This window comes from Vanellus vanellus (assembly GCF_965231255.1).
Source record: "Vanellus vanellus genome assembly, chromosome: 14".
Lineage (NCBI taxonomy): Eukaryota > Metazoa > Chordata > Aves > Charadriiformes > Charadriidae > Vanellus > Vanellus vanellus.
In genome coordinates, this window is record NC_138919.1 from 3099646 (window position 1) to 3109964 (window position 10319).

Genomic DNA, 10319 nt, shown 5'->3' on the forward strand with positions numbered 1-10319 from the left:
ATAAATGCCGTGCGGCCGGGCCGGGCCTTTTGTCTTGCGCCGCGGGGCAGAGGGCGGGCGGAGGTAGTGGTGCCGGCGGGTGAGTACGCGCGGCTCGTTTCTATGGCAACGCGGCCGGGCCGGGGGCGACGGGGGACGGGGACGGGGACGGGGCCCCTCTCCCGCGGGTCGGCACTGAGCTGAGGCCCTCGGGACCCCCCCGTGGGACTTCCTTCCACCCCCCGCGGGGCTCTGCTCCCGGCCCTCGCCGCTGCCCCGTCGGGCGAAGGAGGCCAGCCTGTCCCGGCCTCCCCGCTCCCGGAGGCAGGTGGGCCCGGTAACCTGCGGCGGGGCGGCGCTCGGCCGGGAAACCCGTCCGGACCGTCTCAGGGCCTAGCTCTGCCCCCGGCCGCGGGGAGGGCTGTGTCGGCCGCCCCGTCCGTCTTGCCCCGGGCCGGACTGCCGGTGCTGTGCCGCGGAAGGCCGGTCCTTGACAGGCCTCGTAGCTGTTCGGGGTCCGCCGCGCCAGTCCGCGAGCTGCGTGCTCGTGACTGGCCAAGCTCTGGCGCCGGGCCGAGCCGGGCCAGCGGTCGCCGGGCCTCCCTAATCACTTCCTTCTGCTCCCGTGGGCGAGCGTCTGCACAGCAGCTGAGGACGTGTGCCAGAACGGTCGCCTCATGTCCCCGCAGGAATTCCTGTGCGCAGCTTCTTGTGAAGGATGTCTTTCGGGACAGGAGTCCTGTGCTGGGTTCTTGCAGTAGCTTGGGGGTCACTTGGCTCCTCTTGGCCCAGGAGGCCTCTGGGGCCTCTTGGTATCCCTGTTTTTCCATTGCTGGGTGAAACAAATGTCTTATTCAAGCCTCACAGTGCCTAGCACTTGTACACATTACATACATCAGCTGTAAGTGCCTGTCACTAGCCCTGCTCGTGTTGTCCCAGGCACAGCCAACTGTGAGCTGGGACAGACAGGGCAGGGACTGGCTCTCCCTGGAGGAAAGGCTGTTTGATATATTCATGGGTGTCTGTCACTTTGCGTTCTTTCTCCCCCTTGATCTAACCCTGACTGACTGACTTGCCCCTTGTGCTGTTCTCCTAGCCAGTGTGCAAAAATAGATTCCTGATGTGCTGCCTGACATAAGGGCTGCTTACCGAAGTGCAGGATTGGGCAAGATCTATGAACTCACCAGGAGTTTCCCTCCTCAGTTTGTTGAGGTGCTGGACTGCAGCTCTGGGGTACAGAAGTAGTATTTGCGTGGGCACTGTTAGAAGTGTCTTAGACTTGAATTATTGCATATATTTAGGCTGTGCCCAGGTGAAGTCTTAAACCTACCTGGGATCAGGTAATGTAGTAATCTGTTCTGTGGGTCTCCATTTCCAGCAGCAGCCGGTGCCAAATACCCCCCCAGAGGGAGGAGACATGAAGCTCTCCTGACGTTCTTGCCAGGTTACCTCTGTGATGACTCTGCACGCCACTAGGCCTGGAGTTCTGGGGTTTGTCTCTGCTGCAGTGATGCTTGGGTAGGTCCAGGCACACTCTGCTGCTTGTTAAAGCAAGGATACAAGCTCTGCGTGTGGGGAAATCCCTTGAAGTTGCATGCTAGTTGAACAGCAATCATGAACTTTGTACTGCCTGTGTGTTTGTGAATTATTGAACTTCTCCTGAGGGCGCCCGAGCAAATCCAGGACTTTCAGTCCAGCTTCCCTGCAGCAGCAGCGTCTACTTCCTTCAAAAGGTACAGGATTATTGGGATTGTCTTCCCACACTGAGGAGAATGGCTGCGCATCTTGAGTGTGAAGCTTGCTGTGGAAATGTGTGTGAGGACAAACTAATTGCTGGCTACATGGGATAGGGATATTTTCTCGGAGAGTTTAAATACTGTTATTGGGAAAGAAATGTTTGGAGTGCTGAGCTGTTCTGTACCAAACCTCTGCACTCTCCAGTCCTGCTATCCCAGCTCTTGTTAGCTGTTGGATTTGTCCCAAGCAGGCTGCAGTCAGGGCACCGGGGAGGTATGTGTTTACCCTGAACATCGGCCAGGGTCTTGATGAGCAGAGCTCCTCATAGCAAATGAAAGGATGTTCCAGCCTCTGCAGTGGAGGTAGGCAGCTGCTTGAACCTCCCCCTTGGTGCGTAGGACACTGCCTCTTTCAGAGGAGCAGAATGCCTTGAGAAACCAGGGCTTTGACCAGTGACCATGTCTTGGGCTTTCAGTTGCCAGTTGTTAAAGCAATGGTCTATGAGAGTTATAATGCTTTTGATTTTTTGCCCCCCTCCTTCAAGTTCTGGTGCAATATCCGAATACTGAAAATGACAGGAGTTTGATTTGTGCCGACTTGTCTCTTGTATTCATGGCTTATCAGGGTGGTGTCTGTACTAGAGACGGTATCAGGAAAAAATCTAAGATTCCATGTTTTCCTGTGTGTGTACTGCCCTTACTTCAGGGTAGAGAGACCGGTGTCATCACTGCCCTGTGTATTGCTGTAGAGATGTACATGTCAGACTGAGCCTTTACAAAAAAAGCTGTGGGAGATACAAGTCAGAGAGTGCAGAATAGTCCTTAAATGACTTTTTGCATGCTAACCCCTTCTTCTAGCAGCAGACAGTGCTACTGGAACAATAATTCACTGTTGTGAATTCAGTTGTGCTTCTGCAATGCCATCAACAGGCTTGGGTAAAGGCTTGTGAGACCCCATGGGATGCCCCATATGTAGCATGGAGAGCACCAAAACCTCCAGTGTTGGTGAGTGTTGCTAAACACAGGTGTGATGGGCAGCGTGGGTGCAGAGGCTCTAACGAGTGAGTTAGCAGACTTGTCTTGTACAACTCTCGGGGGTTGTGCCGTGTATGTCTGGCCATTGGGAGCCTCTGGTTGTTGCTGCTTTTAACTACTAGTTTCTGATCTGGTGCGTTCACTTGGGCTGGATTTAAGGTAAACCCAACGTATGGCCGGTGCTGAAGTGCCCTTTGTAGCTCTGCTCTCACCTGTTGGCTGTTGCAGGTCTGGCAGTGCGCAGAGGCAGCACGCCCTTCCTCCAGGACTCTGGCTCTCTGGAAGTATAAGATAAACTGGAACCAGTTCATCTAGTTTAATTTTGGAATCTGCATTTCTTCAGCAGTGCCTGGGCTGAGGTAAGCTGAGCAGAACACTAGGGTGTCATGAGCACTTGTGTGTCTCTATTGGCAGGAGGCTGGCTGGCTGTAGGGCAAGCAGGCTGTTCCCCCCCTGTGCCCATGACAGGTTTGTGTCTGAGCCCTGGCAGATTATTTGCCTCTTTACTTTGGTTTCCCTTCCCAATGGTGGGTATTTCCTGATTTTGAAGCTGTGTGATGAATGGAGGTAGGCCTCGTTTGCTGATGTGCTATGAACATGCTTGCAGTTCTACTGAATGATTAAATAGACAATACAGCACCTGAATCTCGTTTCCTCAAATATCTCTGAGCCCTTGTGCTGGTGTGCCTTTCTGCCCCAGTTGCATCATCCTGCCCTAAACTTCTCTACCCAAGGGATGGGGAGGCCACCCCTAATGGCTTCTGCTGCTGCACTGGGCTGGCTTGCATCACGAAGTAATGCATTTTGGTCAGTCCTCCCTTTGGGGAAGGCTCTGTCCTGGTGAGCCCAAAGGCTGTGTGATTGCAGGGGAAACCTTCACCCTGGGGATGTGTCCCCGTACTGGGTGCTATGCCCGAGCCGGGGGGCCTTGCTGTGCCGTACATGGGGAACGGGTGCATAGGCTGAGTCCTGTGGGAGCGTGGAGGGCAGCGAGAGTGGCTGCAAAACAGGGCTTAGAAACTCGGGGGTGAGGAACCAGAAGGCAGTTAATTTATAACTGGTGTGCTTCATGTGTGCCGGGAGTCATCAACTGATGTGCTGGTGCTGGCTCTGTGCTAACGAGCTCTCAGCTGCTTGTCTGCTGTTCTCCCAGCCCCTGGACACGGCCTGAGCAGCGAACCTGCAGATGCAGCCCACCGAGGGGGACCCCACTGAAGTGGGAGAGCATGAGGGATGGCTCTCTTAGAGTGAGTGCTTTCCAAAGAGCCAGCAAGCAGCTTAGTTCCTTGCTCATCTGGCAAGGCTGCCTGTAAGGTGGTGGTGCTGCTCTGCACAAAGCTGATTGCAGGTCCATTTTATAAATGAGGTGTCTGGATTTCTGGCTTAACGGGTGTTTGGCTGGTGTAAGCCAGGTGTCTTGCTTCTGGGTGAGTCTTGTGCATCCTGCTGCATCCGAGGAGATTTTTTTCCTTTTGCGAAAGAGGAGGGAGAGCCCAGTTACTTCTGGGGTTTGAAGTAAACCCTGCTAGGCAGGAGAGGAGTGTGTGAGTGGTAGCAGGAGCTATCTGCAGCTCATTCTGTTCGAAGGGCAGCTGCTTTGACTCTTCATGCAGTACAGCCCAGGGAAGGCAGAGCAGTGAAATCTGCCCCTGCTTTGGAAGTTCTTCTTCATATTCTCTGCTGCAGGGAAGGCTTTTGTTTGCCCTGTGAGCTGCCTGACTTCAGGGCTTAGCTGGCCTAATTCACTGCAGCTTTCTCCCAGGGGAGGCTTCGTACTGCTGTGAAAACAAAGTGGCTTTTTCTCCCTCCTGACTGAAGGAGAGGTGCTTCCCTTTCCAGTTACTCTGCTGGGAGTCTAACATGGGATGAGCTTTTTGGTAGCACCAGTGGAAAGCAGCTTTCTCACCATTTCAATGCAGATCGCAAATGCAGAGGTCTCTGGTCATCTTCATCCAGCAGCTGTTCGGAAGTGGGGAAACCCAGTGCAGGCTGCTTGCTATGTTATAGGCCTCCTCTGAGATTAATGTTTTGTGTACTGGGTGTTAGCATTGAGGTTTACCTGGGGTAACTAAACTGAACAAGCACTGCTGGCTTGAAAGTGCCTGATGTGCAATGGAAACAGCCAGTGGCTGTTCCTCACCGCCCTGTGTGGTGCTGCAGCTCTGAGGCTCCTTGTGAGGCTGCTCAGCATTTCATACCCATCCCTTTGCTAAGGCAGCTCCTTTCTGATTTTTGCCTTTCAGGTTGTCTAATCTCCATCAGCAATGCCATCAGCTATGGAGGGCTCAGAAGGGGGAGATGAAGGGGAAATCTTGCGCTATGAGGAAACAGAAGATAACAATGTCAGGTGAGTCCTGTCTGGCAACGTGGGACAGGCACAGTCTTGGGCAAGGCAGGAGACCTTCCAGGTAAAGGAGTGATCTCTCTCCTGATCTGAAAAGGAGTGAGGGACTCCAAGAGGTGATTAATCAAATATATATGCAGTAAAATCTGTTTAATCAAACTGTACTGGAAGGGTGGAAGGGATGGGAAGGAGAGATTTGGCTAAGGCTGACAACAAGCAGCTTTGGTTTTTTTTAGTCTCTACTATCAAACTTGCATTTCAGAAATGCTTTGACCATTTGGCAGTTGTGTTTGTGCCTTCCTGGCCAAGATGAGCCAGTTTTCCATGGCTTGTTGGGCAGTCTCATGTGATAGCAGCTTCTTGTTTTGGAAGATGACTCTAGAGGTGAACTCTGCCCCAGTGAGCTGCCTCTCTTGCCTTTGCAGAATACTCACTGGTCTAGGCAAGGATCTTTTCTTGCAGGTTAGTTTAAAAACCAAATTTACTCATAGAATCATAGAATGGTTTGGGTTGGAAGGGGCCTTAAAGATAACTTAATTCCACTCCCCTGCCATGAGCAGGGACACCTCCCACCAGCCCAGGTTGCTTCAAGTCCCGTCCAACCTGGCCTTGAACACCTCCAGGGATGGGGCAGCCACAGCTTCCCTGGGCAGCCTGGGCCAGTGCCTCACCACCCTCAGAGTGAAAAATTTCTTCCTAATAGCTAATCTAAATCTCCCCTCTTTCTGTTTAAAACCATTACCCTTCATCCTATCACTACACTCCTACACATGCTTTAAAAGCCAAGGCTTCAGACTTGGAAAATGGGAAGGATGAATAGGATGCTTCCCAGAATACCTAGGTAGGCTGGTTGGCTTCTCTTTGACTTGACAGGCTCAGTTTCATAAGAAGTTAATGCTACCTGTCTCTCCTGGCACATCCAGACCTTGTCTAGCCTCTTGGCTGCCATGTTCAGCCACTCAGTGGGTCTGGAGTGTTAAAAGTCTCTCTTACAGCTAACATGAACATGCTATCCGTAGCAAAACAGTCATAAAAACTGTAAGGTGCGCTTTGGCATAATTTTGAATGAGTGTAGGTGTTCATAACTCTGTACCAAACTCCAGGTAGATGCAGCAGCTATAACTTAAAATAATAGATTATTTTTTTTTTTTTAGAAAGAGAGCTTGTGGAAACTTACAAAACCAGTCTAATTCAGGTTAAATAAATTCCTTAATGTTGTTCTTGCCCTGTTTTGTCACTTGGCTCTCATATCTCCTGCAGTTGATACCCAAGTTGGAAAAGCTAGGGTCCATCTGCTCTTACCTGAGCCTTTCTCCTTCCCCAGAGTCACCAAGGAGGATACCACCAAGGCTCCTGTGCCTTTTAGCCTGCCCCGGTAGTTGCTCTTTTTATGCTCAAGGCCTCCTTTTGTAGTACTGTTGGGGCTCGCGTGGATGAGAAGCGGAAGTAATGGTGCAGGGATCAGAGGATGCTTGGCAGGTTCTTCAGCATCCTGGGTCTGGGCCCCTGGTAAACCCCAGCCCTCTTAGAATGGCAGCTCTGGCTGGCACATGGGTGCCCGCATCTGCGGAAGGACCCTCTGGCTGCTGCCACCCTGCTGCTTCCTCCTGGTGGTGCCAAGCCTGTGGGGATGGCCTGAGGGATCCCACCTTCTCCAGACTGGGCCTGAGAAGGTAGGGAGGGGGGGATCCCTCCAAACACAGCAGGGACAAACTCATTACTGCGTGTGGAAGTGGGGTGAAAAGAACTCTCCCTGGTTTTGCCTGCAGTCCCACTGACCTTTCAGAGCTGCTGAAGGAGGGAACTAAGGAATCCCACGATCGTGCGGAGAACACTCAGTTTGTCAAAGACTTCCTGAAAGGACGGATCAAGAAGGAACTCTTCAAGGTGAGTGCTGCTCTGCTCCCGTGGCAGAAAAGCTCTTTGACATACCCAGTGACTGAGGCAGACTCTGAAGCAGAGCCCCGCAGCCCTGGGTGTAGGGGATGGGGGGGAATCCAGTTTCTAGATGGCATAGTCAAAACTACAGGAGGGCACTCCTCTAGAACTTCTGCCTGGTGTATCCAGGTGGTGAGGAGCTGCTGGCCCAGCACAAGTTTGATTAGGTGGAAGCGCTGGGCCAGCATCTGCTGGCTGCTCAAGGCAGGTGTGGCTGCAGGACAGATACTGGTGCCATAAGATATTCAGGAGTGAAATCCTTGTGAGATTACAGCACTTAGTCTATCTTCTGAAGACTAGACTGTTTTCCAGATTGGATTGCTTTCTCTTCTGTAGAGAAGAGATGGTATTCTGGGTCTGAGCAGCACAGTCTGATCCTGAAGGCCTTAGTGTATACAGTAGTCTGCTATAGCACGAGGCTGTTGGTGTTACTTGTAACTTTTAATGAAGTTTGTCCCTGTGCCTTGCTCTCAAGGTGACAGGAGGCCCAGAGGACACAGCTGGCAACATTAGACTAATTCTTAGCTTGTGTGCTGTAGGCATTGTTGTTATGAACGTAGAGAAGAGCCTCTGATCCTTCAAGCAATACGTGCCTCCCGTGGGCTGTCCAGGCTGGTTTTGTCAAGCCTGGGGGTTTCCTCCTCATTTACCCCAACTCTGTGCGGGGGGGGAGTAGTTACAAGGTGTGATGTGCTGATCTAGTGAATGGTTTCTCACCTCAGCTGTGCTTTGTCTGTAGCTGGCCACCGTGGCGCTTTACTTCACCTACTCTGCTCTGGAAGAGGAAATGGATCGCAACAAGGACAACCCAGTCTTTGCTCCTCTGTATTTCCCCCTAGAGCTTCACCGGAGAGAAGCGTTGGTCAAAGACCTGAAATATTTCTATGGAGAAGACTGGAAACAGAAGATCCAGTGTTCAGAGGCAACTCAGCACTATGTGGACAGAATCCATCATGTGGGACAGCACGAGCCAGAGCTGCTAGTGGCTCACGCTTACACACGCTACATGGGAGACCTCTCAGGAGGCCAAGTACTGAAGAAGGTAGCCCAGAGGGCCCTGAAGTTGCCCAATACTGAGGAAGGGATCCAATTCTACATGTTTGAGAACATTTCCAATGCGCAACAGTTCAAGCAGCTCTACAGAGCGAGGATGAATGCTCTGGACTTGGACAAGAACACCAAGGAAAGGATCGTGGAAGAGGCCAACCGGGCCTTCAGGTTTAACATGCAGGTACTAAATCCCTTGAGTTCCTTGTATGTGTAGGTGCTGCTGCTTTTGGGTCTGGACCAGCTCTGAGGCCCAGGTTAGTTCGGTCAGACTGCTCATCCAGGCAGTGGTTTGGGTCTGAGACCACCAGAGTCCCTCCATCTGGCAGGGGTGGGATTTGGGATTGAATAGCTCTTCTGCTAGCTTCTGGAGATGTGGGTAGGAATTCCTCCCGTGTTCCAACACCGCAGCCAGGCCTTTGATTAGGGAAAAATTAAGATGACTTCACTACAAGATTCCTGTGGGCTGTGTGGCTGTGAAGCAGCAAAGGGAGCAGAGCTCTGGCTCAGAGACAGCCCTAAACAGTTTGAGCATGTTGCACAACACCGGTTACAATTCCTCTCCTTTCTCACGTCTGACATGTTGCCCAATGGCCAAAAATGTCTGTAGCCTCTTGTTCCTTCCCATAGTATTTGCCTTTCATGAAACCTGACCAAGCTGCCACATGCCCCCAGGTTATGAACATAGTTTTAGCTACTGGATGGAAGCTTTAATCTGGAGCAGGTTGGTGTGGTTTAAGCTGGCCAGAAACACGATGGGATGTGGTTGGCTTCTTTGTCAGGATCCTCACGGAAACCCCTGGCAGGGGAGCCAGAGGGGCTGCCAGAGCAGTGACCCCCAGAGCGGGTGTGCAGCAGGGAGGGGAGAATGCGTTGCCTCGTACTCCCACTGGGAGGGGAATAGCAGGGTGATGCTGTGCCTGTCTCGCTCCTGGGTCTGACTTGATGCTCTGGGAATGGGCTGTGCCTTCTCAAAGCTGTAGCATGTGCCAGGTGTCACCACAGGTCTGCCTGCAAAGTGCTCCGGAATGAGTCGCACGTGCTGTTCTTCTTGGCGAGACAGGCAGGAGTGGCTCGTGCCTGTTCTCCAGATCGTTCCAGGGGTCCAGGTGAAAGCTGCCTGGCTCTCCCCGCTTCTTGTACTCACTGTGACCACTTGCAGGTGTTTGATGAACTGGACAAGATTGGCAGGTCACTGACAGAAGAAGCCCAAGACGGAGGCTTTCCAGTCCACGACGGAAAAGGAGACATACGCAAATGCCCTTACTATGCAGACAAATTAGGTAGGTTGTGGGCAGCGACGGAGCTGCCACAGGTGTATGGCACAAGACTCGCAGCGCTAACAGTGTGTTCTGTGTTCTAGCAGGCAAGGCAGCACCCGGCTGTCCCTATCACGCTGCCATGGCCCTGGCAAAGCAGCCCCTGGTGCAGCTGATCCTGGCGGCCTGCATCGCTGTGGCAGCAGGAGCTGCGGCGTGGTACATGATGTGATGGGAAGAGCGGCGCGTGGCTCCCAATGGTGACAAGGGGAGAGGCGCGTCTGGTCCTTTCAAACTGTTCCCTTGCTGTTGGTGGTGAGTTTGACCACAGGGTGGAAGTAAGTAAGAAAATAAATGGGAATCCTGCAGGACTGGCAAAGACTCTTCGCACACCAATAATGCAAGCACTGTAATATAATGGCTTTAGCTGACTAGTGTACAGGACTGATCTGGTGTGAGGATTCCACTTCAGCACTGTCCTACCCGGGCTGGGGCAGATTTTAAGGCTAGAGGTGTCCTTGTCCTGTACTGGCAAAGGCTTCATGTGCTTGGCTCTTCATCTCCTTCCCGGGAGCAGTCGCCTGGAGGGAGTTTCCTGCCCTGGGCTGCAACCAGAAGATGTTTCATCGGCCTTTTCAGTAAAGAGCACTCGGTTTCCTGCCCTGAGAAACTGATGTTTCAGTCGTGCTGCAGTGGCTGTGCCGTGGGGCCATTAGCTCAAAGCAGCGTCCTGCGTGTTGCAGTGTCCCAGGGACCAAGTCTGACTGGTGTTGGAGGAAGCTCCCTGGGAGTGGGGACAGGACCATGTGCGGAGGTATGAAGGTGACAAATGTGTATTGTGCAACGTTGGGGGTGGGGGTGGTTTGGGTTTTATTTCCGAAGCCTTGACTGGAATAAAAAGTTGCAATGCTGGAGCTGGGGAAAGCCAAGAGTGCATCACTGGGAAAATGAGTGAACGGTGCCATGAGGTGTTGTCTGTGT

At 52.5% G+C, this 10319-nt stretch overlaps 1 protein-coding gene across 3 annotated transcripts; it reads left to right on the forward strand.

Annotated features, from left to right (window-relative positions):
- The first annotated feature begins 39 nt into the window (after positions 1-39).
- On the forward strand, positions 40-10299 carry HMOX2 (heme oxygenase 2). Of its 3 annotated transcripts, XM_082490642.1 has the most exons (7): positions 53-79; positions 2979-3109; positions 4994-5097; positions 6864-6981; positions 7772-8263; positions 9242-9362; positions 9443-10299. In XM_082490642.1, exons 3-7 carry the CDS (start codon positions 5015-5017, stop codon positions 9568-9570), a joined length of 942 nt encoding a protein of 313 aa, XP_082346768.1. In that variant the 5' UTR covers positions 53-79; positions 2979-3109; positions 4994-5014; the 3' UTR covers positions 9571-10299. The 3 variants fall into 3 exon arrangements, with proteins under 3 accessions (XP_082346767.1, XP_082346769.1, XP_082346768.1); XM_082490641.1 differs by lacking the exon at positions 2979-3109 and having other exon boundaries at positions 40-79; XM_082490643.1 differs by lacking the exon at positions 2979-3109 and having other exon boundaries at positions 40-79; positions 9446-10299.
- Positions 10300-10319: the final 20 nt, after the last annotated feature.